Here is a 27005-nt window from a genome sequence, read left to right as displayed (position 1 = left end):
GGCTTGAGCAGTTTGAAATCCTTGGGTGGAATGATCTGAAGAACTGTAACTATGGACCAACTGTTACCTATGGACCAAAATCCCAACTCTGTGTCTGTTTGTGTCCTCATCCAAACTAGCAGCTCAAATCCTCTTTCTTGTTTCTTGTGAGCTGAGACAAGATACCCTGACATTTAAAAGGAGAAATGCCTCCTTCCTTTACTTATTTTTCTTTTCTAAGAACAGGAAGCACATCTGAAATTAAGTGATAATCCTATTTTTGCTCCTTAACTTTAAAACGGGCTATTCTTAAATTATAAAAATCTAATGTCAGATCCCCAATTTGTGCTGAAGGAAGGAGGCGACTGTGTCTGGCATTTTCCAGTACACGCGTGGCCATATCTAACCTAAAATGAGAGGCGAGAGGCGGTGGGAGATGCCGGCGAGCAGGGGGAAGCGTGGCTGAGCCCAGCAGCCCGCGGCAGGTCCCCAGAGGTCAGATCTCGGTGTGTTTGTGCCTCTCCCCTCCTCCCTTTTCTCTCCCCCTTTCCATGTGTATTTTGTCTCCTCCTCCTCCCGTGCGTGCCCATCTTTGCATCCTCGCTCTTCCCCTCCCCTCGCCGGCATCCTCGCTCTCGGGCCGGGCTCTCCGGAGGGCCGGGCGCTCGGGGGCTCGTCCTTGCTCTCTGCCCGGCCGAGGGGATCTCTGTGAGCTGGGCGAGCCGCTGCTGCTGCTGCTGCCGGGGATGTATGTGATGGCATAGCAACACAGCAGCCGGGCCGGTGGAGGAGGAGGAGGAGGAGGAGGAAGGCAGCGGTGCCGAGGCTCAGCATGCAGCCCTGCCCCAGGGGCTCCGCTGCTGATTCACAGCCAGCCCCGCTGCCCCGCTGCCCGGACCCGCCGCGCTCGCAAGGTAGGCCACGGCAAAAACGCTCGTGTTCCTGCCTGGGCTGGGAAAAGGGAGAATTCGGATGGATGGTTTGAACCGGGCAATGCGCTCTTTGGGGGTGTGCGTGTCCCTTGGCAGCAGCGCTGCCCATGCATGTGCGGGTGAGGAAACTTGCGGAGAAGAAGAGGAGGGTGTCGGGGTGGGAGCAGGAGCGGTGGCCAAGAGCATTTCCAGGAGGGAGAGGCCGGGGAGCAGCTGGGGCTGCGGATTTCCGAGGCGAGCAGCGGTCCCCAGCAGCCCGGTGTGCCCGGCTGCGATGCTTTGCTCACTGAAGGTTTATTTACCCTGGCAGGGCTGCTCCGGGCAGGGTGTGTGGTGGCCTTCTAGCATCTTCCTGGCAGGATCAGGGCACCCAAATATTCCTCATGAAGATCAGCCCACAGTCCCAGCCCTGCCCTTTCCATTCAGCACCTTACACGGTCCAGCCTTGCTCCTTTATGTGTCCGCCCTCCCCTCCCCCAGCTTCTCCCCAGCTCCTTTCACTCATCCTTCCTCCTCCTCCTCCTCCTCCCCTCTCAAGGGCTGCTATTGCCACCACTGACCTTCCCCTGGCTGCAGGCAGCCCTGGCCAGCTGCAGGATTGCCTGCAGGAAGCACAGGACCTCTCCTGCTCCCCAGGGCTCAGCATTCTGCCTCCCTCTCCCTCCCAGACAGGACAGCCTGGGCTGTGGTTTCTCAAGGTTTGGTGCCACAGATTATTCCAGGTGCCCAGTCTAGCCTGTTTCCTTCAGCCTTCCCTCCAGCACAGCATCACAGCTGTGGAGGTGCACTGGTGGAAGTGCCAGCATTGTATTTGTGGGGTTTCAATGCTGAGATTGCCCATGTGCAGTGACAGGGGTGTGGAGCAAATTTTCCCATACCCTTAAATGCCATGCTTTCTCTGGGAGAAACCAATGTTTGTTTGTATTTTGAATTTTAGTGATGAAAAAAAAGTCTAGTCAGTTTTTGGTCAGTTTGTTTTCCTTGTGCCCTAATCCAAGGTCCCTCACACCTCTCCTGCTGTTGCTCACCTCTCTGTCTTGGACCTGTGAGAGTTCTGGTTTGGTTATTCTCACTAATGGCCTTTCCTGCCTGAGCACAGTGCCCTTGTTGAGGAAGCTGTGTGAGGTCCCAGCCACCAGGTTCAGCTGTTCTGGGGGGGTTTCCATTCTCCTGGCACTCAAGTGTGGCTCATGTGCCATCTCACACCCTCCCTGTGCTGGAAGCTTTTCTCTGCTGCTGTGGGAGCTGTCCAGGCAGGCTTCTGGAGACAGCAAGGATGTGGTGCCACTCTGGAAAGGAGCAGGACGACAGTCTCCTTTTGCAGCAGTGTCCAGGAACGTGGAGGGCTGGGAGGGGAAGCGTTGGAGTGCTGCTGTGATGTGATGCTGTGTTCAGGTCCTCTCTGTCAGCTGAAGGAGCTGAGATGGGATGAGGATCGTGTCTTTGGATTAATGCCTGAGACAGATCAATGCTGCTCTCTAGAACTGGCCAGGGCTGTAACTGTGAATGGGGCTGCTCAGGTTGGAGTGGCTCTTCACAAAACCAAGCTAAGTGAGACAGGGAAGGGATTAAATGAATGGGTTCAAACAAATTCCTGAGTTCTGGAGACATATGGTGATTTCTGAATATAATCATGTTTTGAGAAGTACATTCAAGGCTTCCACTTTAGCCTGGATGTCTGTGATAAAAGCATAACAGAGGAATTATAAGTCTCATGAAACAAGGCATATTGACCAGAAAGAACTCAGTCTTCAAAAAACTCCCATTTTCCTAGGTGTATGAAGATGAAACCAATCTTTTCAGAATTGAGCCAAAATTGCTCCATCCCATTTGCCTTTGCTGTTAAAAATAAGGTTACTCTGACACATCTCAAGTAGGGAAAGGAAATGTGACTCCATGGGGCACACAGCCTGGTCATTAAACTCATGGCCTCAGAAGGCCAGAGAGCTTTGTGCTTTGGCAGGGAGTTTATTATAAAAACGACCTTGGGGGCAAGGCAGAGTACTCAGTTTAGAGAAGCAGGTGCCAGCTTTACAGTGAGATGAGAAGCAAAGTGCCAAGGCAGGCAGGAGTCAGCAGCATTGCCTTGGCCATCAGAACTGAGTGTGGGTGTGCTCTTCCCACTGTTGTTGATCAGTTACACAGCCTGGCAAATGGGTGATGTGCTTTTCACAATGCAGCAAAACTTGTTGGCTGCTTCCAGCAGCAGGGAAGGGAAGGTTCAGGTGCTGAGAGGAGAAAGGCAAGGCTTGAGGTTTTTACTGGTTTAAATTGGCATTTTCAGGGCTACAGGAGCCACGTTTCTGAAGGAATGTTCAGTTTTTATGCTTGGTGCAACCTCCTTTCAGTCATTAAGCAAGTGGTTTCCCCCCTGTTCTGCTGTCCCTTTGGGAGGTTGCTGCTTGCTCTTCTCCTGCTCCTTCTGTCAGTCAGGTCTAGCAGGCAGCAGCTTCTCTGTGTCCAGCACAGCAGGGCTGTGGGCTCACAGCTGGCTCCTCTGCCTGCTCGAGTCATTATTTCAGTACTTTAAGCTGCTAAGAGAGGGGAAAAGTGAGCTTTAGAGGGAGCAACTTAAAACCCAGCTGGGAGTCTGAAAAAACATGCAAAAGAAATGTAGGTTTTTCAATCTTCCTTAAAAAAAATTCCCTAAGTTATTTTTGAGCCTAGAGAAGGGTAGTCAGTTTTGCATGACCATGTTGTGGGCATACACCCACACTCACCTGGTGAGGTGGGGACATCATCATCACCACAGTTTCCTAGTGCAAAGCCAACTGGTGAAATTTTTCAGTTTGAGGTTGTGTGAGTGTTTGTATTCTGTTGCTTAGGAAAATGGAGAGTGAGTGAGCCAGGGGAAAGGATGCTGCTTCCTTATTAAGATGTGTGGCACCTGTTCATCCATTGAATTAAAATAACATTTTGGTTATGAGCTCCAAGTCCAAGTGGCCATTTAGGAAAGGAGCTCATTAGATGTGAGAGTCCCCACTTGACCCACCCTCAGTGAATAACACATCTTGTGCTGCTTGCTCACTACCAGATAAACCAAGATTTTATGTTACTTCTCATGGACAGGTGTTAATTGAAGCACCCTGCATTTTAATTAATGAAGGGGACCTGGTTCTTTGGTGGAAGTGCAGTGTGAAGCCCAGCTTTGGCCTCTGGGATTTTTAACCCACAGATAATGGGGTTGGAAATGCTCCCACATGTGGAAGATTGCTGACAGTCCCCTTTCAGGGTACATGGGAGCACATAACAACCAGGAGAATTTTTGTGGGAGCGTGTTTGGGTATCTATTCTGGGTTAGTAAAGAGATGGAGATGAAGGGCCCGTGCTCTGAGAGGGAACTGTGTTGTTTTTATGTTGATCCCACTGGGACAAGGGTTGCTTTTCTCTAACCAAACCTTGACCAGTGGGGTCTTGGGAAGTAGGTCGTCTGGCCTGCGATCTCAGGCTTAAATTATTTACTTACAAGTGCAGAAAATAATTTTTTTGCTGAAACAGGATGTGTTGTTAAGCTGTAGAGAGAGTCCTGCTGTCTGTCAGCCTGGGAATGCTGCCTTTGTTAGCATCTACATGGGAGCTGAACTCTGAAATATCCACAAGCCTCCCACCTTTCCCCTGAAAGGACACTGAACATGCTGAGCTAAATGTTATTACTTCTCTGTACAGTAAGTTAAACAACAACAAAGCCATTAACATTTCCAGCAGCAGGGAACATGTTTGTATTTCCACCCTCCTCATGGGATAAAGGCTGAGCTGGGCTGCCTTGCCTCAAGATGTTCCCATATTTTTTTCCTTATAGGCCAAGATCTGAAGTTGAAAGTTTCAGGGAAGAATGCTTAGGAGGAAATTAGGAATTCAAAGCATAAACTGTGTGATTGAGAGACCTCTTGACCTATACGCTGTGTTTGCTGCTGTTATGTGTGAAAGGGAGCTGGAAATTCAACATCTGACATGACACTACTGCCAGGGACAGGTCTCTAATCCTGGGGTGGCTTTAGCCATGGAGGGTCAGCTGCAGTGTGAGTTCCCTCAATGTTTGGGAGAGTTTGGTTATGGGGTTCCATCAGGAGGATTTTAAACAAATGCAGCAGAATTGGAGAATTCTGTGCACCATGTGCACTGGTGGGAAGCTGTCACCTTCCTTTTGGCTGGGATGGAGAAGAGGTGCTGCAGGAGCTGGGACAGCCTCTCCAGCCAGCCAGGGATGCTGCTGCAGCAGGTCTGGAGAGCAGAGCTAGCACAGACATCCTGGGTGGTGCCCTGAGTTTTGTGACAGAGCTGGAGCAGGACTGGTTGGGCAAAGGCTGTTCCAGCTGCCTCTGTCAGACTGCCTGGAAAGAAGGGAGTGGGACAGGCTCTCCAGTGCTGAATTTGTGCTGAATTTGTGCTGAATTTGTAACAGGTGCAGCTCATGTAGGAAGATTAAACAAGGCAATTATTTTGGTTTTAATACCTTTAATGCCCAAGCATTCATCTGTTGAAAAGTAACATCCGGATTTTTGGCTTTCTCATTTTTTCAACTAGAGGATCATCAAGGTCTCATCTTGGTAATGGTTTGGGTACTGAAATGTTTGGAAGCTCTAACACAGCACTGTGGAACATGTACTGCTTCATTTCTTAGGGTGATTCAAGTGTTGGGTGCTTTGCACGGGGGAGGATGCAAAACAGCACCAGGTACGGAGGCTGTACCTGATGCCTCTGATCTGACACCTTTGTGCCTGGAGTGGGACCCCCAGCACAGACAGGTGAGGGACACCAGTGGAAAGGGTTTCCCTCCTTGCTATCTCCACTGTGTGAGTGCAGTGCCCCAGTCCCTGCTCCATGGTGACTCTACAGCTGCTTCTTGTGGGGTCCACCTGTGGAAATTCTCACCTGAGCCTTGATGCTTGCTCTGCTGCACAGAAATGTGCCCAGGAGACCAAGCTCACTTTATATCTGTTTGAACAGCCTGACCACATTGTTCCCTGAGCCCTCCAAAGGAGAATCTCACAACTCCTTTTCAATTAGAGGTTGGAGTAGGCTGTGGGGATGATAGTTTTTGTTGTCTGCACTTCAGTGTGGTTTGTATGATGTTGAACCTTGGCTGTTGTGTGCTGGGTCTCCAGCAGCAACCTAAAGCAGAGTGCAGAGGGTGAATGGTGGTGTGGGAGAGGGAAAGTGGATCACAGGTTTGGCTCTTGACAGGAGGAAGCATCAGGCAGTAGGAATTTAGCCAGGAAGCATCCACAAAATCTGCTCCACATGCTGCAGTGCCCAGCCCCAGAGCTGTACAGAAGCACTGAAGTAGGAGTGCCAGAACTGGAGCTGTTTTGTGTGCTTCAGCAGAGAAGCAGAGCAGATCCAAGAGCATTTCTCCTTGCTTGGTTCCAGTAATAGCAGGGAATTTGGCAGGGGGTCCCACGGAGCTGCTGGCTTGCCTGCAGACGTGCCTCTCTGTCTCGTTGTCTCTCTCTCCCCTGAATGTGCTCCTTTGTGCTGGCTGCTGTGCAGCTCACTCAGTCCCACATTATCTGGGTTCTCTCCCTCTGGGCTTTGTCTTTGCTGTTGCACAATGCCAGAGGGCAGCTGAGGCACTGCCCTCCAGCCTGCTCTAGTGCTCCTGGCAGCAAGGTGATGCACAGGACATGGCTGGGTAGTGCCCTTTGCTTGGCACTCAGCTTGTCCTGTGACTGCTGCCTTGGACAGGCTTTAGCTCCCTGTGCCATCTGTCCTGATGGGCTTTGCCATCCCTGGAGGAGTTCAAGGAGCCAGCCCTCAGGAGTGCAGCAATGCCTGTCCTTATTTCCATGATGCTGTCAGGGAGCATGGACACCCTACACGTGGGTACCTGCAGGAGCAGGGTTACCCACCCCTGTCTCAGAGTGCACCTGCCCTGTGCATGCACATCTGTCACTCTGCAAAACGCAGTCAGAGCAGAGCTGCTGACCCGCCCAGCACTGCTCCTGTTCTCTGTGCTGGTGGCAGGAGCTGTCAGGGGCCAGGCTGAGAGCAGAGAGCCCAGGTGTGTTGGAGGGCTGGCTGAACTCCTCTGGCCAGCACACACCACTGCAGTTTCGCTGCACTGTGCCACAGAAAACCCAGGCCTCAGGATGGCACCTACAGGGATGGAGTTAAATCCCAATATTGCCGGGTGGAACGTGCCTGGGCTCGTCTGGCCCTTGCTGCTTGACCAGAGGCGGCAGCTGTGGTGGTTTCACCTCAGAGACACCTTTGGCTGGCTGGATGCTGCAGCTGGCACTTGGGACAAGTCCAGGCAAGCAGGAGCTCAGGTTTACCTCTGGCAGAGAGGCTTTAGGCAATGGTGAAGGAAAAGGAGTCGGTTCTGCTGGGGGGTTTGGATCCAGAGCTTTATTCCTGGCCCACAGGGCTCTGAACGCAGCAACAACTCCAACAGAACAAGAACCCCGTCGTTGCTGGGTCTTTTAACCCCAGGGAGAGAGGGAGGGAAGGGGTGGGGGTCCCACCAACCAGGTAAGGGGGGGGAAAGTCTCAGGGGACAAGTGACATGTGGATGGCCCAATGTCCCCAGGGCTGAGAGGCACCTTTTGAACTTTGCCAATCACACGACCCTTGCTGGAGTGCCAAGACTGATGGACAGCACTCAGCAAGGGGGCAAGGGAGGGGAAGGGAGAGGGCATTGGCACACCTGGGGAAAGAACCGGGATGACTAAAACAGGCTATTGCATCACACTGCAACACGGTGAGACATCAGAGAGCCTCACTGCAAAAGCCATGGAGTTCCCAGTCCTGGGGAAAAGCTCAGTGGCATTCCTTTGTCAGAGGCTTTGAGGAAAAATAGCTTTCCACACCCTGAGAATTGTATCTCAGCTAGACTGAGTGTCATTTAGAGGAACAGAGCCCAAATGGCACAAGCAGTGGAGGAAAAGGAGGTGGTGTTACCTTCTGTCAGAAATCTTCTGTACCTTTGGGGTTGGGTGTGGTGAATTTGCACCAAGAGCCTGGAGGGCTTTGAAGACCCTGGAATTTATAATTATTAATGTGGGTCTCATAATCGCCTCATAATCCCCTGCCTGCATAGGGAAAGGAGCAGGGATGCACAGCCTGCAGTGTTCAATGGTGCTAATGGGCAGGAGAGGGAGAGGACGAGACCTTGGACTGTCAGCCTGCTGGAGAGCTCAGCACAGGCTGTTCTGCTGGAAAGGGAGAGCATTATAGCTGTAAAAATCACTAAGAGATTAAATAAAAAAATCACAGGATAATCTCTTAATGTGTGTAATTGAGGGCAGAGAGGCAGAGAAGGCTCAGGCAGGGGAGTGAGGGCTGTGGAAGTGCCAGGGATGGGCAGCATGCACAGGGCCGGGGGGATTTCTGCTCAGCTGTGCAGTGTGGCTGCTGTCAGTGCAGGATGTGCTGCCTGATCCTGCTCCTGCCCTGCCAGGGACAACAGGATGGGGTCCCCCAGCTGTCCAGCTGAGCTGGGTGTGAAGGAGCCAGCAGCCTTCTCCCATCAGCATCACTCATTGCCCTGGAAGCAGCCTCATCTCCAGGCAGCCATGAGCTCTGTCTGCTGGAGCAGGTGATTTTTACCTTGTAAAAGTAGGAAAGTAGTCACCAAGTCTTCTCTGAGCTTTATTTCTCATGGCTTTCCATAAAGCTGAGATGGTGCTGGCAATGAAATGAATCCCTGTTTTAGCTCATTTAGAGTCCAAACAACAAAACCCAGCAGCATTGTGACCAGAGGTCTCATTTCTGATCTATAGAATAGTCCAGGGGCCACTGCTAACTGGCTTTACAGGTCATGCAGTTCAAAAATGGGGATAATGAAGGGAATTTTATAGCTCATAATGAGCAAAAACTCATAAAAAGCTAGCTCACAGTGTGAGATACATGAAGCTGGGGCTCTAGGCAATTCGCCTTCTGAATATAAAAGGAAAAAATATGTTTGAAAATGTTGTCTGTTATGGGAGAATGTCTGTTCTGTCGAAACGTAAGTTGTTCTGGATTAAAAACCATACTGTACCACCTGCTAGGAAGAAAGTGAATGTTATCTCAACCAAAACTAGAACAATGGCCATGCTAGTGAGATCCTCTCTCCCTTTCTATAACCATGGGCATCTCGTACAGTTCAAGAAACCCAACCCTTTCTAAAAGTGCAGTATAGTCTGTGGGACTCACTAACAGCAAATTGCATAACCAGGTGGAAGAAAGGAGTTGGATGCTTAGATGAAACTAGATTGTAACACCAGTAGAAGTACATTAAATTAAAAATGCTTCCTTTACTCTCCAGCTGCCATGGAGGCAGCGCTGCAGGCAGCTGGGAAGGGGCTCAGCCCTGTGAGGAGGTGCAAGCTGACCCAGGGACTCTGCTGCTGCTTTTCAGGTGCTCCATGCCCGTGCCCATCAGCTCTGATGCAGCCCCTGGTGATGCAGGAATGGCTCCATGTCCTCCCTCCGTGTCCTGAGTGGCCCCTCCCGGCCCAGGCGCAGCACAGCAGCCCTGCCCGCCCGCTCTCTCAGGTAAGAGCTGCCCCGGGAGCCCTTCTCTGGCAGATCTGTGAGAGGTTGCAGCTTTCTGGGGGGCACACCAGCCCCTCTGCTCCTGGGGGGCACACCAGCCCCTCTGCTCCTGGGGAAGGGGAGGCTGCCAGCTCCAGCCCCCATCACTTAAGGAGGAGAGCGTGTGCTCTGCTCCAGCACTCCTGCAGCAGAGTGTTCCCCAAAGCAGGGGAAGAGAGAAGACCTGCAGAGCTGGACTCTGAGCCTCCTTCACAAGAAAAAATGAGAGGTTACTGTAAACAGCTCTTATGTATTTGGTTGGGCTTTTTTTTTTTTCCTGGAAACTTGGAAGAATGTCAGCTTTTGGTGAAAATGTAGGTTTTCTACTCTTCCTGGTTGCAGAGAAGAAATTGGAAATAAACCCCTGGTGGGTTGTATTAATGCTGTAAGGCAGAGCAGGAATCTGACCTCTTACTAATCTAATTATCTTGAGGGCCAGGTCTTGGTGTCCCTCCTCCTCCCCCCCCAGGGTCTCTGAGCCCCAGGCCAGGCTCCTCACCAGAGGGGCAGGAAGGTCTCTGGGGACCCTGGGTAAATGGCAGAGCAGATGGAAGCACAGGAAGGTGTGCTGGCAGCTGTCTGCAAAGCTGCCTGTGCTCTGCACTGGGCTGTCATGAGGTGCTTTAGCACCTCTGCTGTGGGGAGAGGCTGCCTGGGCTCTGCCAGGCTGTGGAACCCTCTTTGCCTGTAGCTCTTGGTCCCAGGGTGCCTCTCGCCTGTCTGGACAGTGCCAAAGGTTCCCTTGGGCACTGACAGTGTTCTCCCCAGGACAAATGAGGTCCCAGCTCTGCCTTTTACTTTTTTGTTGTGTTTCAAGTATGAGAAGCAAGGTCTGAGCCTGAGGTTTCTCCCTGCTGTGGCTGACCATCAGCCTGGACCTGTTTGCCTCAGGGAGCTGGGATGTGCAGGAGGAAGGCAGAGCTGTCTCTGGAGAGGCTCCAGCATGCAAGGAAGAGGCAGGGGCAGGCTCTTGGTGGCTGAGTCAGGGTTTCTTGGCCCCAGGGTGGCTGATACAGTGCTGCTGTGGGCCAGTGGTGGTTGATAAACAGCCTGGCAAATGAAGTGAGGAGGGAGAGGGATAGAACAGGATGAGCGGAGAAAAGCCTTCCTGACCTGCCTGAGCAGTCCAAGCCTCTGTGAGGGGATCAGAGCCCTGTGGGATTTGCTGGGAGAGGGGAATGGGAGCAGGAGCAGTGTTAATGACAGCTCCCTGTTGGAAGGGCTGCTCTTGGTGCCTAGGAACAGCCTCCCTCTCCTTTCCTGCTGGTGCTGAGAGCTCTGGGCAGGCTGCAGGCAGCCCATGCTCAGCTGTGGTCTCACTGAAGCCCCCTCCTCCAGTCTGGGAGCTGCTCTCCCATCTGTTGGACCTGAGGGGTGCTGGGGAGAGGAGCTGGCTGTGCTGGTCCCACAGGGAGGGGCAGCACCCTCTGGGAAGAGAGGGAGAGATACTGGGAGCTTTTCTTTCCCTCCCTGTAGGTGGAAGAGAGCATGATAAAAATTCTGGGCGTCAGGACTGTGGGGGACACAAGAAGCCAGCCCAGAGCTTTTTGGCAAAAAGAAACTATTTGCATTTGGTCCAGGCTGGCATGAACATCTGCTGGTACACGTGGGGGACAACAAGGGCATCTTTGACTTTTTTGGGATTAGGTCTCATGAACCTATTCACCTTCTGGGTCACCGAGGCTCCATGGGATGATTTCCTGGACAAACCCCTTCCCTGGCAAACACCTCTGTGTGTGCTCTGTGTGTGCTCCAGCATCAGAGCCAAGGTCTGTGGTGGGCATCCCCTTTGCCCTGGCCTCACAGGGATGGCTTTTCCAGTGACCCTGTATTGTAAATCAAAGGTGACTGACAAAGGGGAGAGAGAATGATGCATCTGACTCCATCATCAGAAGGCTAATTAATTACTAATGAATTACTTTATTATACTATACTATGTGCATTGTATCTAAACTGAATCTGCCCTGCACTCACTCTTGCTCACAACTGCTCACCCTGCACTCATCTCTGATTCTCTTGTGACTGTCCCGTGACAGTCCAACACACACACACACACACACCTGGCCCTGACAGGCCAAGGGAACAAAACATCCTCACTTTGGGAGGGTAAACAATCTCCATATTGCATTCTACCTTAGCACAACACAGGCACAGCAAGTGAGATGAGGATTGTGTTTTCCGTCTTCTCTGCTTGTCTCACAGCCTCTCTCTGTTCAGAGGGCGTGTGAATACCCCATCCTGCACACACCTGCTGTCCCTCACGGGGCTGTCCCCAGCGGGCACATCCCTGCCCTCCCTGTGCTCGGAGGGCAGCCGCGGGGTTAGGGCAGGTTGGAGGCTGCTGGAATGCCGCTGGACAAAGCTGGGATTGAGGCTGGCAGCGATGGCTGCCGCCCCCTGCACATTCCTGGGGGGTCAGTGCCCAGCCGTGCCGGGCTCCCGGCCGTGCCGTGCCCGCTCCTGCCCAGGGGCGCTGCCGCGGGCGGCCGGGAGCGATGCCCGCTCCTCCGGCGGAGCTCCGGGCGGAGCTGGGGCTGAGAGCAGCGAGGGACACCTGCCCCAGCCCGCGTGAGTCCCAGAATAAACCTGCAACAGGGTGGATGTGGGGGGTGAGGGTCCGGGCTGCTGGGGCTCTGGGGGAGGGATGCTGAGGGGATGCTCAGAGGGAGCGTGTAGGAGCGACGGGGGCAGCACGGTCGGGAGGGACGGAGATGAGAGATCTCTGCAGCCAGGTCCGGAATTTGGGGTTTATTGCAAAGGGCCTGGGTGCAGGGGCCTGCTGGGAGCTGCCAGGCACAGCTGAGAGCAGGACTGAGAGAAGAGAGGGGAAGAGAGCAAAAGTGGTAAGAGAGTAAAAGGGGTAAGCGAGTAAGAGGGGCAAGCAAGCGAAGTTCTCGTTACAATACAATAAATCATCTTCTGTGTTGAATATTCTGATTTTCACTAACCAATCTAGTACAATATACAAATCCTATAGCATTTACATATAACCTATAAGAATCACTATATTACTATAGTGTGTTACATTTTAAACCCTACAAACTCCTCTTTGGGCCCCTTCTGCCAAGCTGGCAAGGTCTGCTCTGAGCCTTGGGCCTGTCTGCAAGCAGAGGGTGTTGTTCCATCAAAAGGGGATCACCTTCAGCTGGCCACACCATTGTTTTTTTGTTGTTCAGTAACTAAGGTATCTCAAAGCTTGCTTTCATATCAATCTCGCTTATAGTTTCCATATTCTCAAAATCTTTTGCCAGGCAATCATATTTATAAGGCTTTCCTGTTTCATCTTCCCCAACAGGACAGCATTTATTTCTCCCTCTGCTCGCTTGCAGGGGGTTTGCCCTAGGGAAGCAGGTGTTCAGCACCTGCTCTCTGCTTGGTCACTGTTATGTGATTATCTACAAGGCTTGGGAGCTGCAGGCATGGTGGGCTTTTAACTTGTGAAATAAGGCTGGGAGGGCTGGGTTGTCTGCAGAGCTGTGTGTGGTGGCACCCAGGTAGAGCTGATCCTTCCTTTGAAATCCCCTGGGATAGAAGGGAGGGCTGGAGAGTTCCCGGGCACTGACCTACTTCAGTGCCATGAGCACCTGCACATGCAGAGTATTGGTTTTTCTATGTGCAAGCAGCAGTTTTAGCTTCAGTGGATCATTATCCGTGGCCCCAAGAATCCTGTGAACTCTGTGGGTGATGGTTTTCTCTGTTTTCTTGGTGTTTCTGGAGTGGCAGGATGGGGAGGCAGAGAACAGCCTGTTGGATGTTTTTAGATGAATCAAACTTAGCACCAGTCTTGGCGATCATTTGATTTTTCTCTGAGAACTGGTGTGGAGGGGGTATTTTTAGCTGTGCAGCCAAATTCCTTGTCTGGTTGTTTTCTCCTGCCTGTTGTTTCCCTCGGCTTGGCTGAATTGCTTCTCCAGACACCTCCACGAGCCCTTGGACTGCACAAGTGACAAGTATGTATGTACACATTTCCCTTGCAAGAGCTGCTGCTTTTCCCCCAAGGCAGCTGCCCTTATCTGGCCTGTTGTATGCTGTTTAGAAAGTACTAACACATTTAATTATGGTTGATTAAGCACCTGGGGATAATTATCTCAAGCGAGCTCTAATATCAAAGCAGCACTCGATCGAAAAGCTGCCATTTCTCCAACACAGCTCATTGATGTCTCACTTATGGGAAAGTGTCCATGTGTTTTGCTTAACAAACTGTGTTTTTTGGAGAGAAAATCCCCTCTCACTCACTGAATCCTGTGTCAGGGGCCTTTGATGCTGTGTGCTGCTGTCACCAGCACGTGCAGCAGAGTGTGTTGTGAGCAGGGGCATGATACAGTGCTAAAGGCTCAGGAGAGGATTCCAACAAGGATTTGTTGTCCAGGGATCCGAACTCAGTTTTTCCAGCTGGATGTGCCCCCCTTGCCTGGCTGGGTTGGGATTTGCTGTCTTCTCTCCATGGCCTTTTGCAGCACCCTTCCCACGGCCGCTCATTCTGGAGAGCTGCGGAGGAGAAGCAGCATCTGTGGAGGAGAAGTGGCTTCTCAGATTTGCCATGCAGGCAGGGAATATCCTGGAGCCTCTGTAGAGGAGCAGGTGGCAAGTGCCAGCACTGGGGATGGCATAAAGGATGTTGGCAGATCCCCTTGGTCCCTAGGAACAGCAGGATCAGCCTCCTCTCGAAGCACAGCAGCTCTGTGTAACATGGGAAAAATCATCATTAGCCCTGCAGGCACTGTGACACATAAGGACCAGCTCTGGCTTAACAGCTCTCAGCAAGATAAGCTCATTGCTGGATAGCTGAGGAGAACAGGAGATGTGCAGTAAACCCTCCCTTCAACCTTTGCTCTGAGTGCTGCTGGAGCTGGCACTGCATCCTTCTTGCAGAGACAGCCAGGAGTTTCCTGGGAGCTGCTAACAGACCACTTAAGGAACAGGGCAGCTCCTGGAGAGTCAAAAAACCAGTCAGGGTCAGGGCAGAGTGGGGTGGGTGTCCCCAGGCAAGTTCCCAAAGCACGAGGCAGCAATCTCTGGATGCAGTGTGGTTCTGTTTCTGCCCAGGTTGAAGCCTCACAGGATGGTGCAGGACCCTCGTGTGTAACCCCCCGGGCTCCCAGCAGTGCTGCCGGGCCCCAGGCCCCTCTGGAGATGAATCTTTGCTGGAACGAGATCAAAAAAAAATCCCACAGCCTTCGGTAAGAGTCCTGCCTGGAGCGAGCCCCAGGCTGGCCTGGCCTTCCAGCCCTGCCTGCTGCTTCTGACTGTCAGGAGGTTTTTGAACTTTTTTGCTTGATGAGCCACATGAATTCACAGTGACCTTGGCTCAGCTCCCCCTCTGGTCCACAGGCTTTTGAATCTCCCTTTGCTGGAAAGCATCTCCTCCATTTCTACCCATCCCAAGCTTTCCTCCCTCCCCTCCTTCCCTCCTGCTTGCTTTCTGCTGCTCTCTCTATCCTCTGCCCTCTCTGCAGCTGTCTCATTTTGCCCCATGGCTTTGCCTGCACCTCCTCTGTGCCCATCCCTTCACTGGGAGCCCTCTCCCCTGCATGAGGGGAACATGCCTTCCAGACTGTCAGAGTTTGCAGCTCCAGCATGACAGAGAGCTTAACTGGGGCGTGTTAATTGTCTCCCGTCTTAATCCAAGGCTCCTGGAAGCTGCCCAGACATGTAAATGCCATTCCAAGCCCCCCTTGCTAGCCAGAGCGGTTCTGACCCACAGGCAAACACAGAATGGCTGTCCTCTACTCTGGGCTCCAGGGTGAGGAATGGCTCCAGGTCCTTGTCCCCAGTGCCTCTGTGCCTCACCCCACCTGGCAGTGTAGGCTCTCTGCTGGCTGGGGGTCAGCACAGCCCGTGCTAAGGTGTGCTGCCAGTCCCTGGGGATGTCCTGGGGGTCAGCACAGCCCGTGCTAAGGTGTGCTGCCATTCCCTGGGGGTCAGCACAGCCCGTGCTAAGGTGTGCTGCCAGTCCCTGGGGATCAGCACAGCCCGTGCTAAGGTGTGCTGCCAGTCCCTGGGGAGGTGCTGGGGATCAGCACAGCCCGTGCTAAGGTGTGCTGCCATTCCCTGGGGATCAGCACAGCCCGTGCTAAGGTGTGCTGCCAGTCCCTAGGGAGGTCTTGGGGGTCAGCACCCAGCCATGGTGCTGTGCTTCCCCTCCTCAGGGAAGATGCTCCTCTCCTGTCTGTCTGTCTGTCTGTCTCACTGTCCTTGCTCTCCTGCCAGGGCTCGGCTGGAGGCCTTCTCTGACCACAGTGGGAAGCTGCAGGTGCCTCTGCAGGAGATCATAGACTGGCTGGGGCAGAAGGATGAGGAGCTGTCGGCCCAGCTGCCCCTGCGGGGCGATGTTCTCCTGGTGCAGCAGGAGAAGGAGACACACGCGGTGAGTTCCTGCTCCTCTCCTGCTCCTGCCCTGAGGGCTGTGCACAGCCCTGCCTCATGTCACTGCCATGCCACAGCCAGCCCCTGAGGGCCTCCATCTCTGCTCTGAGAAAAGGCAGAGTCCAGCTGGTTTTAGACAGCAAATCCAAATTACAGCCTCGTGATGGACCCTGTCCTTTGTAGTGGCTTCCCTATGTCCTACCTCTCACTGGCCTCTGCTTTTGGGATCCTGGAGCCTGAGAAGGCTGGTCTAGGGGCAGTCCTGTGGCTGCAGGAACATGTCATCATCATATCTGAAACTGGGGTACACCCAGGCAGGTCAGAGTCTCCTGCTCCCAAGTTCACAGCATTTTCTTCTCACTCAACAGCCAGTGGCTGTTGGACTTTATTTGTTTTTACCTTGAAAACAAAATTAAGATGTTTACTGCTGCTATCCCTCATCCTTGCTGGGTGCACAAACAGTCCCATCCAGCAGACAGCACTGGTGTGGGAGCTGCAGTGGAGGGGAGGAGAGGACATGCTAGACCAGCGTGCCTCTGAAGTCTTCCCTGGCAGATGTGCTGCTGTGGGGCATCCTGCTGTTCCTCTCCTTGCTGCTGCAGCAGCTGGACCTGTTGCTGAGCAGCTGCTGGAAGGATTGTTAGTGTGGCCATGCTCTCACTGCACGAGTGAAGAGCGTCTCTGAGCAGTGCCTGTGAAAGCACCATAAATAAAGCAGCTCCTCTTGTGCAGCCCTGGCTCAACACACCATTCTGGGCTTGCTGTTCTGCCTCCCCACTCCAGCAAAGCTGCCGGCCAAACCTCTGCAGGAGCCACCTTCTGCCAGGTGGTCATTCCTTCCCTGAACTGCAGAAATATTTCTCTTAACGCTGACTTCTCTCTGTGCCTCCAGGGAGGTTTGGGCCTTGGGATGAATAAATCTCTGCAGCATTTGGCAAGGGGGCAGCCAGGGCACAGCTTTCTGGCTCAGCCTGCTGTCTCATCTCTGTGCTCTGCTCTCCAGGCTTTCATGGAAGAAGTGAAGTCTCGGGGGCCATACATTTACTCTGTCCTGGAGTCAGCACAGGCTTTCCTTTCCCAGCACCCATTTGAGGAATTAGAAGAACCAACTTTGGAAAGCAAAGGTCTGTGGAGCTGCCCCCTTTTTGTTCTCTGGTTTCACAGCTCCTCCTGGGCTGGCCCAGAGAGGGTGGAGTGGAGGTGGCTGTGGTGGCACAGAGCAGCACACCAGTGCTCTGCCCCCACCACCGTGCCAGCTGTGCCCAGTCCTTTGCCCAAGGGTCAGACTGGCACAGAGCAGCGTTGCTGTCCCAGGAGAAGGCAGAGGCTCCTGGTGCAGTCCATGATGGGGGCACCTCATGAGGCAGCACCAGATGTGCTCTGGGCTAGCTTTTAAAAGGCAGCACAGCCTGTGAGGATAGAGAGGAGGAGCTGGTGCAGAGATGGATACTATGGATACTACTATTACTTGTTTTCCTTCCCTTTGTCCAGTTTTCCCTAGATATTTTTATCTCTATTTTCCCTGCCCTCCCTCCACTCCTCGCTCTCTCTCTTCTGGGTTGGGCTCTCATTTTTGCTCCTGCTGTCCCTCCCAGATGTGTCTCCGCGGCACCGCATCCAGAACATCAGCCGCTTTGTGTGGAAGCAGGCCAACGTGGCCAGCGAGCTCTGGGAGAAGCTCACAGCTCGCTGCGTGGACCAGCACCGCCACATCGAGCGCACCCTGGAGCAGCTGCTGGAGATCAAAGGGGCCATGGAGGAGCTCAGCACCACCCTGGACCAGGCTGAGAGCGTGCGGGAGACCTGGGAGCCCATCGGGGACCTCTTCATCGACTCCTTGCCTGAGCACATCCAGTCCACCAAGGTACTTCTGGCTCTGAGCTGGCTCCAGCCTTGGCAGAGCTGCTCCATGGACTGCTCAGTCCAAGGCAGCCTCATTACCTGGGATCTCAGGGCCAAAGGCTCCTTCCCACAGCTCCTCTGCTTTGTGAGGGGGGTTTTGGCCAGCAGTGTCCTGAGCACCTTGTCATGGCACGGACCTGACACAGGTACAGTGGCTCAGCATAGTTGAGTCATTGTTCCCTTTTCATTTATCAGGAGTAATCTGCAGCCCCCCCATTTAATCTATCAGGAGTAGTCTGCAGCCTCCCATTTGATCTATCAGGAGTAATCTGCAGCCCCCCATTTGATCTATCAGGAGTAGTCTGCAGCCCCCCATTGAATTCATCAGGAGTAATCTGCAGCCCCCCATTTCATTTATCATTAAATTTAATTTAATGATAAAGAGTAATCTGCAGCTCCCATTTCATTTATCAGGAGTAATCTGCAGCTCCCATTTCATTTATCAGGAGTAATCTGCAGCCTAGTTAGCTTGGTTGGATATTTTTTCCCCTGCTAAGGTACCCTGTGGCAGGGTTGGTCAGCAGTGGCTTGGCAGTCACTAGCCCACCCTAGCTTGTAGCAAAGGAATCAGATCCAAGTCCTGGCTGCTCACCTGCTTCTTTTCCTTCTTCCCCTGCTCTGTGGCTGTGTCCCCATCCCCGCTGGACTCCAGCTGTTCAAAGAGGAGCTGTCCCCCATGAAGGATGGGGTGAAAGTGGTCAATGACCTTGCACACCAGCTGGCCATCTCAGATGTGCACCTGTGCATGGAGAGTTCCCGCACCCTGGAGCAGATCAACACCCGCTGGAAGCAGCTGCAGGTGGGAGGGAGTCAGGAGCAAGCACTGCAAATAAACCATGGGCAGGAGGGTGCTGGGAAGGGCTCTCACTGCTGACCTTCAAGGAGGATAAAGTAAGGTTTGGCACAGCAGGATGTTATAGCTGGTGCTCCTGGGAGAGAAGAGCATCAGTTCAGTGTGAGGAAAGAGCCTGGTAAATCTGCAGAGATCTTGGTCAGGAAAAGGCAGTGTGAGGAACAAAGGGAGAGTCAGGATGTGTTGGTGGAGAGGGTCAGTACCATCTGTGACTGCTTTGATGTCTGTGAGAGAATGGATGCAGGTGAGCTGGAGATGTGGCTGTGCTGCCCCAGCAGCAGGAGGTGTAGAGGGTTTAGCAGGCTGGAGGAGGACACAAACACCAGGATAGGAGAGGAAGGAACAGCATCTGTGTGCTGGGGCATGTCTGAGTCCACCCACAAGCCTTCCTGAACGGGTCATCAATCCAAAATGCCCGTTGGACTGGCAGTGAATTATTTTTCAATTCTCCAGGCCTCCATAAATGAACGCCTGAAGCAGCTCCAAGATGCCCACCGGGACTTTGGACCAGGCTCCCAGCACTTCCTCTCCTGTACGTGAGTGCATCCCCTGGTTTCTGCCATGAGGCTGCCTCTGCAGAGCAGCCTGGGCTGTGGCACAGCAAAACAGGGTGCAAAGTCCTGTTGCTGAGCCCAGAGCCACGCACGAGGCTGGAAAAGTGCCCAGGCTGGTGCCTGGTACACAGGAGCTGAAGCAGGAGGCATCTCCAAAGCTGGCATTGTGCTGCCTCACCTTGTGGGACCAAAGCAGGGGCATCTCCAAAGCTGGCACTGGTCTCACCTTGTGGGACTGAGGGTGGTTCTGAGTGTGGTTTCCCTTCAGAGCACAGAGCTGTGACACTCACAGCAGCTCCCAAGGGACACTGGGACTGTGTCAGCCTCAGAGCAAGACAACAGATGGCAGGAAAAGGCAGTCCCTCATATCCCCTGTTGGTTATTTGGAGGCTAAAAATGTGCCTTTTCAGGAGGTTTTCATTCATGTGGTGAGGCAGAGGGATGCTGTTTTTACAGATCAGAGCTGTTGGCTGACAGCTCTCAGGCCTGCCAAGGCTGGGCAGGCAGGTTGTGCTCCAGAGCCTGGGCTCCAGTCTTGGAAATGCTGAGCCCTGCAGGGTCTCTGGATGTCAGTGGGATTCACTGGCCTGTGCTTCTCTGCAGACTGCACACTCCTACCTGAAAGGAAGAATGACTTTTCCAGCTGCTGGAATTGATACACTACCTGTGAAAAAGGAAAATATCCGAGGGTCCTGCCATGGCTTCCATCCTCTGTATAACACAGGGTGGCAGGCAGCTGGGAGGGGATGAATCCTCATCTTCCCAAGATACTGCAGCTGCACACAGAGCAGGAACAACAGATGCTTTGGGTGTCTGAGCCTGGTCATAACAGGCAGTGCTGTGTCTGTGTGCCCAAATCCCATCTGCTATGAGCCCTGCCCACTGGTCACCACAAGGTTGCTTTGGGCATCATCAAAAACATCAGGAAATGTCTCTTCCTGAGTTCTGAGCTCAGCCAGATACAAAGTCCTTGGCTTGAGAGGCAAGATGTCTCTAACAAGACCAGCAGTTGGACCTTTTTTATAGGCAGCATCTCCTTGCCTGCACCACATCTCCAGCTGGTGATCTGGGAGGATGCAGCCTTTTCAAAGGCACCCACCTGTTGGCACAGTCCTGCTGTGCCAGGGCTGGCATCAGAAACAGCAGCAGCTTAGAGAGCATTTGGTGTTGATCTGACACGTGTTTCTCTCCTTGCAGCCTCTGTCCAGGTCCCCTGGGAGCGAGCCATTTCCCCCAACAAAGTGCCATACTACATCAAGTGAGTGTCCCCAGACACAGCCCGAGGCCTTCTCTGGCCTGGAGTGATCAGGAATTGGGCAATTAGGAGATGGGAGGGAGAACTCACCTCCAGTGAAGCAGGGCTTCTTCAGCCTGGCAGATCCAGGCTTTCCCTGCCTGCTGGGATGCCCAAGATGAGGGGAAACCCCAGCTGGAAGGGGAGGGCTGGCAGCAAGTGGGGATATCCTGCTGTGGGCATCCTTCCTGCTGCTGTGGCTGGGGAGAGTGCTCAGGGGGATGCAGCAGTGTCTGCAGACACTGAAACACTTGCTCCCAGTGCTGGCCAGGTCCTTTTTTTAATCTCTCACTGCAGCTTTTGGTTAGCACATTGACTCTTGGTCTCCATCTATTTTGCTTCCAGCCACCAGGCCCAGACCACGTGCTGGGACCACCCAAAGATGACAGAGCTGTACCAGACACTGGGTAAGGAGGCTGTCACAGAACCCTTTGAGCAGTATTTGCCTTTTGGCAGCGTGGGGTGCATGTGAGATCCCCCCAGGCCACCTGCTCCCCTCTGTGCCACGGGGTCCCCCGAAGCACTGGGGTGTGACCCCTGCCAGGCTCTGCTCCTCACTATCCTGCACGTGCTCTGCTGGGCTCTGAGAGCTGCAACTGCTGCTTCCTGCCCTGGAGATGAGGATGTTGTGGTTTATTCTTGTTTTCCTGTGTCTCTGCAGCGGATTTGAACAACATCAAGTTCTCGGCGTACCGCACGGCCATGAAGCTGCGGCGGGTGCAGAAAGCCCTGAGATGTGAGTGTGGGAAGGGCTCCCCTCCTGCTGCCTCTCCCTCGGTGAAGGCTTAAACTAACACAAGCTTTTATCAGCACATCAAAGGCAGGAGGCACCAGAGGATGGGTAGCTGAGGGGAGAAACCAGGGAGATCAGCCTGGGAATCTGAGCAAATGCACCAGTCTGTGTCAGCGCCTTTTGTACAGCTTGGGGTGGAGATGGCCCAAGGGCAGGTGATGTCCAAAGGGATGTGAGAACAAAGTGGTCCAGCTCAGGGTTACAAAGCTGTAGGATCAGGCAGGAGCTTACAAGCAGCTCCAAAGGAGCATGGAGGAGGTGTGGATGTAACTGAGAGATGAAACCAGCCTCACTGGCAGGGACAGAGGGGGCTGCACTGCTAAAAGAGGAGGAAGGGAGCAAATAAACCTGACTTCTACACTCTTGATGAAAACTGGAGGATTCATAGCCAGGTGAACATGATACAACAGGAGTTCAAGTATCTCTCCAAGAGGCAGGTGCTCCCTGGAAACTGCTGAGGAGTTTCTGGTGGAACTGGCAAGCAGGCAGGTGGGAATCTGATAGATACAGCATCCTTGGCTGCTCAGAGCTTTTGATAAAGCCTCACCTAAGGCTCTATCAAAATTAAGCAGCAGCAGTCTGGGGGAAATAATCCTCCTGAATTAATTGTTCATGAATGGGAGCAGCAGTGGGGCCCAGGCAGACCTGTGAAAGGGCTGGAAGGAGGCAGTGAGTCAGGGGAAGAGGAGTTTGGGTTCTCAAGGGAGTCAAACCCTGGCTGGGAAGTATTTTCATAACACCGTGGTGATCAGGCTGTCCTGTACCCAGGGACATTCAGGGATGATGTAATGCAAATGGAAGAAAGTTTTGCCACCCTGTTGAAGTGTCCATGCAGCAGCAGGCAAGGTGTGGAGAGGAAACAAAGATGAAGAGCAAAGTAGAACTCTCCTGTGTGCTGCTTGTGCATCCTTGGTTGTGCATCTCTTGCATCTCACATGCCGCACTGTCGCCTTCTTTCCACTCCAGAACTGACTTGAATAAGTGCTCTTTATTCAAGACATACTTGCGAAAAGGGCAAGGAGATTGCCAAGGCAGCTTTCCCATCACGAGAAGTTTGGTGGAGTGGCTGTGTAGGAAAGAGGCAGTGAGGGATAGATCAGAGCCATATGCAGTCGTGGGCAGTGTGGACACGAGGGTGGGCAGGAGTGATACTCCCTGGCATGGAAACTGGGGCTTCCCAGTGTGAGTGTAGCAGCTTTGACAGGAGAAGGGAGGATTTATCCACAGAGTAAAGTTACAGTGTGGAAAAGGCACACAGTCCTCTGGGTACTGTGAATATAAAAAGGTCTCAAAGATGGAAAGACTTTCAGGAAAGAAGTATTGCTGGTTGCTAACACAGTAGCACATACAACCTGCAGCAGAAATCTGAAAGCAGGGCAGCCAGGGCATCTCACACTGTCCTAGCCCTGTTTTGCGTTTGTGCCTTAATTCCCTCACCCTGTCAGAGCTGGAGACAGGACTGATCTATCTCTGGGCAGTTGCTTGTAGGGTCTATGTGGGTCTGTGCCCCCACACCAGCCCCACAGGGACCCGGCCCATGCAGAGAGGCCAGCACTGGGCTCTGCACAGAGCCTTCCATGGGGGGCATTTTCATGGCCACAGCTGGACACAGAAATGAGGAAGGGGGGTCACAGAGAATGGTGGCTCAAGGTGGAGATGTGGTATTTTGGGAGAAGTTTACAGGCAGGAGAGAAATTCTTGGAGCTGCACCCATCCTTACCAGCATCTTTCCCAGCACAGTGAGACTAACACTGCCCCAGGTTAGGGCAGGACAGCATCTCTCTCCTCTTGCTTCTCACCTCTCTCATTTCCCCTCTTTCCCTCTGGTCCCTCTGTGCTCTCTGTGAAGTGGACATGGTCACCTTGGGCACGGCTTTGGAAATCTTCAACGAGCACGACCTGCAGCCCAGCGAGCGGGCGATGGACGTGGTGGAGGTGATCCACTGCCTGACCGCGCTCTACGAGCGCCTGGAGGAGGAGCGCGGCATCCTGGTCAACGTGCCCCTCTGCGTGGACATGAGCCTCAACTGGCTGCTGAACGTCTTTGACAGGTACCTCTCCCTCGCCCTGAGCTGCCAGGCCTGGGAGGAACCCCCTGTGTGGCATTTGCGTTCTCTGAAAAATCCCTTTGCCCGAGATTTTTCTCCTGGGAAGCTGAGAAGCCTCAGAGAAAAAGGGAAACAATTACTATCTCATTTGCTTCTCCTGTGTTTTGCTGCTTTGGAATGTGTTTGGAGAGTAGGTCCCTCCTATCCCCAAGCTGTGGGGCCTGCCAGGCCTGGGAGGAAACCCCCATGTAGCATTTGCATTCTCTGAAAATCCCTTTGCTCGAGATTTTTCTCCTGGGAAGCTGAGAAGCGTCAGAGAAAAAGGAAACAATTACTATCTCATTTGCTTCTCCTGTGTTTTGCTCTTTTGGAATGTGTTTGGAGATTGTTTAGCCACAGGTGGTTGTTTCATTGGTTTCTGGTGTGAGTTATTTTCACTCATTGGCCAATCAGTGCCAAGCTGGGACTCTGGAGAGAGTCACGAGTTTTCATTATTATTATTATTTAGCATTCTGTAAGTATTTTCTGTATTCTTTACTACAGTATAGTATTCCTTAATACAATATAGTATCATAAAATAATAAATTAGCCTTCTGAGAGCATGGATTCAGATGCATCATTCCTCCCTGCAAATACAATACCCCCGTGCTGCTCTTCCAGCTGGCAGTGAGGGAGGCTGCCTCGTGTGTGCTTGCTTTGATGACCCCCCTGCCAAAAAAACCCACTCTGGAGCATTTGCAGAGCTGTGCAATCTCTCGTCCTGCAGTGGCCGCAGTGGGAAGATGAGGGCTCTCTCCTTCAAGACGGGCATCGCGTGTCTGTGCGGGACAGAGGTCAAGGAGAAGTTCCAGTGTGAGTCCCTTGTCTGCCTCCCCTAGAACCTGCTGTGAATTCACCTCGGGAAGACAGGAGTGGTTTTGTTTCCTGGCTCAGACCTTCCTTGCCCAGGAAGAGCAAAGTAACAGCTTTCCTGCAGTGACTAAGCTGCTTGCATCATCACCTCTCCCTCCCTCCCCAGGCCTACGCCACTGAAATAGGAGGTGTTGCTGTACACTGCCTGGTGCTGCAGTGATCTTGCTTGCATGGCACTGTGAGGAGCAGTGCAGAGAAGGCACACAGGAAAGTTATCCAGTGCTTTCCAGAAGGAAAATACCCGGGGTGCATGGGTGGAGGGAAGTAGGTTTCAGGCAAATTGCTTTCCTCACTGCATTTTAACCATGGAATATTGTGGAGGGGAATCTTGTGTAGCATAGGGAGCACCAAGGGGGTAAATGAAGGGATTAGGCTGATTCATAGAGGACAGGCTAGCTGGTGCTGTTTAATAGTTGATGTATGTCTGAAGAAGACACTAAACTGGTTATTAGGAGCTGGAAGGCCACTGATAAAAGTCATTTAATCATAGCTCAGATTTCTCCTTGTATTTGAGCTCTGTGCTGGGGATGGGCAGCGGGGTGCCTGGTGTGCCCCACACCCTGCTCCTTGTGCTGGGGATGGGCAGTGGGGTCCCTGCTGTGCCCCACACCCTGCTCCTTGTGCTGGGGATGGGCAGTAGGGTCCCTGGTGTACCCCACACCCTGCTCCCCGTTCCTGCTGGGCTGTCAGCTGTGTGTCTGTGCTGGGGGAGGTCAGTGGGGTTGCTCCCCGTGCCTGCTGGGCTCTCAGCTGTGTCTGTGTCCCCACAGATCTCTTCAGCCAGGTGGCCAATGCCGGGGGCCTGTGTGACCAGCGGCACCTCGGGGTCCTGCTCCACGAGGCCATCCAGGTCCCTCGCCAGCTGGGGGAGGTGGCAGCGTTTGGGGGCAGCAATGTGGAGCCCAGCATCCGCAGTTGCTTCCGCTTTGTGAGTGTGGGGTGATGGCCCTGGCCCTGTCTGTGCTGGGGACAGGCTCCTGTGGTGGCAGGGGACCTGCACCCCATGGCAGCCAGGCCCCAGCTCTGAGCAGCCCCTTCCTCTCCCTCCCCAGAGCAATGGGAAGTCTGCCATTGAGGTGTCCCAGTTCCTGGAGTGGGCCAACCTGGAGCCCCAGTCCATGGTGTGGCTGGCGGTGCTGCACCGGGTCACCATGGCCGAGCAGGTGAAGCACCAGACCAAGTGCTCTGTGTGCCGCCAGTGCCCCATCAAGGGCTTCAGGTAAGGGCTGTGACACGGGACCCCGGCCCCAAGGGCAGTGCGTGCTGTCCTGCAGGACAGAGCTGAGCTGCTCTGTGCTCTTGGGAGAGCTGAAGGTCTGCAGCCAGCAGTGTTCATGACAGGGCAGAGCAGGTGCCAGCCTAAGGGGAAGGAGCAGAATGCTTTCCTGGGGACTTGAGCCACCAGCACTGTGGGTTCACTGGGGTGTTAGAGCAACACAGGCCACCTCTGTCCCCTCCTACTGACCTCTTCCTGGGCTTTAAACACGTGTTTTCAAACTTCCAGTGCTTCCCTGTGGCCTCTTGACCTCTGCAGGTATCGGAGCCTGAAGCAGTTCAATGTGGATATCTGCCAGACCTGCTTCCTCACGGGGCGAGCCAGCAAGGGCAACAAGCTGCACTACCCCATCATGGAGTACTACACCCCAGTAAGGAGCTGGGCTGGGCTGGGAGGGCCCTGGCACAGAGCAGGGCCCACGATGGCAGCAGCCTTGTGATGTTTGGGCTGGTGCAGCCCCACAAGTGGATCCCTTGTGTAGTTTTGTACCCTCTGCACGTTGGACTCTGCCTGTGTCCCTGCACTGGGGCTCATGGTGAGCAGGATACATGTCCCCAGTGCCCAGTGTGGCCTGTGCCAGGCCCCACAACAGGCTCACAGAGCTGCTGTGTGCCCTCCTTGCTTTCTCAGTTTTATCTGCCTCTTCTCCCATGGAGCTCATGCCCAGCCTGGGGTGATATCTTATCTTATTGTGGGTGCTGAGCTGTGGTCCCCCACTTTCCATTAAACAGGCACTGTGTCACATTTGTGTCTCTGCAGACCACATCCAGTGAGAACATGAGGGACTTTGCCACGACACTGAAGAACAAGTTTAGGTCCAAGCAGTACTTCAGCAAGCACCCACAGAGGGGTTACCTGCCCGTGCAGTCTGTGCTCGAGGCTGACTGCTCTGAGACGTGAGTTGCTGGGCCCTGGCTCATGTCTTTGGGCCCAGAATGAGACATGGCTTCTGTGGATGCAAGGAGCATCTCAGCTCACACAGGGCTCCTGGGGGAGGGCTGGAGGAGCACTTGATCTGGGGCTGATCTGCCACATTGTTCTTGAAGGAACAGAGATTTCAGTCTCTGTCCAGCCCGTCCCTGGCTCCTCTCAGCCAGGAGGGATCAGTCTGTGCCAAGCCTGCTGACCAGTGTGCATCTCTTGCAGCCCAGCCTCCTCCCCGATGTTACCCCACGCTGACACTCACTCCAGGATCGAGCACTTTGCCAGCAGGTACCCCCAGGGCTCTGCTGTCCTGCTGGGGCACAGGGCATGGCCCTGATGGGTGGGGGGGGGGCTTTGGGGCACACAGATGGTCACAGACCCCTCCACCTGCCCCAGCACCCTGCACAGCCAGGCAAACCTGCCTGGGATATGGCTGGAGCAGCAAAGACCGTGCATTTGACAGCAGAGTGCAGCAGCCTCCATGTGCTGTCCTGCTCTGCCCACGGTGAGCTGCTGGATGGGTTCTCAGCAAGCACAGCCCCTGTTCTGCTCTGTGTCCTCACCAGAGCTGTTTGCCAGCTCCCACTGCTGCTGCCTTGTGCTTTGTGGTGCCTCTGCCCTCGCTGTGGGGACCCAGGGGGTACAGGGAGCCTGT

General features: G+C 53.5%; 1 protein-coding gene across 2 annotated transcripts in view; it reads left to right on the top strand.

Annotated features, from left to right (window-relative positions):
* The first annotated feature begins 584 nt into the window (after positions 1-584).
* Positions 585-27005, top strand: part of DRP2 (dystrophin related protein 2) — a 31629-nt gene continuing 5208 nt past the window's right edge. The window contains exons 1-18 of one of the 2 annotated variants that reach the window (XM_054516351.1): positions 585-893; positions 9253-9389; positions 14475-14608; positions 15639-15795; positions 16798-16918; positions 17390-17658; positions 18349-18495; positions 19003-19081; positions 20301-20361; positions 20743-20804; positions 21059-21133; positions 23040-23241; positions 24005-24090; positions 24921-25078; positions 25203-25369; positions 25685-25796; positions 26186-26322; positions 26573-26638. In XM_054516351.1, coding sequence (XP_054372326.1) covers positions 812-893; positions 9253-9389; positions 14475-14608; positions 15639-15795; positions 16798-16918; positions 17390-17658; positions 18349-18495; positions 19003-19081; positions 20301-20361; positions 20743-20804; positions 21059-21133; positions 23040-23241; positions 24005-24090; positions 24921-25078; positions 25203-25369; positions 25685-25796; positions 26186-26322; positions 26573-26638 — 2252 coding nt within the window. In that variant the 5' untranslated portion in view covers positions 585-811. Of the gene's footprint in view, positions 894-9252; positions 9390-14453; positions 14609-15638; positions 15796-16797; positions 16919-17389; positions 17659-18348; positions 18496-19002; positions 19082-20300; positions 20362-20742; positions 20805-21058; positions 21134-23039; positions 23242-24004; positions 24091-24920; positions 25079-25202; positions 25370-25684; positions 25797-26185; positions 26323-26572; positions 26639-27005 lie in introns of both variants that reach the window. The other variant, XM_036402119.2, reaches the window with a different exon arrangement.

Source organism: Molothrus ater, chromosome 14, assembly GCF_012460135.2.
Source record: "Molothrus ater isolate BHLD 08-10-18 breed brown headed cowbird chromosome 14, BPBGC_Mater_1.1, whole genome shotgun sequence".
Classification (NCBI taxonomy): domain Eukaryota; kingdom Metazoa; phylum Chordata; class Aves; order Passeriformes; family Icteridae; genus Molothrus; species Molothrus ater.
This window is presented reverse-complemented; position numbering and strand designations above follow the sequence as displayed.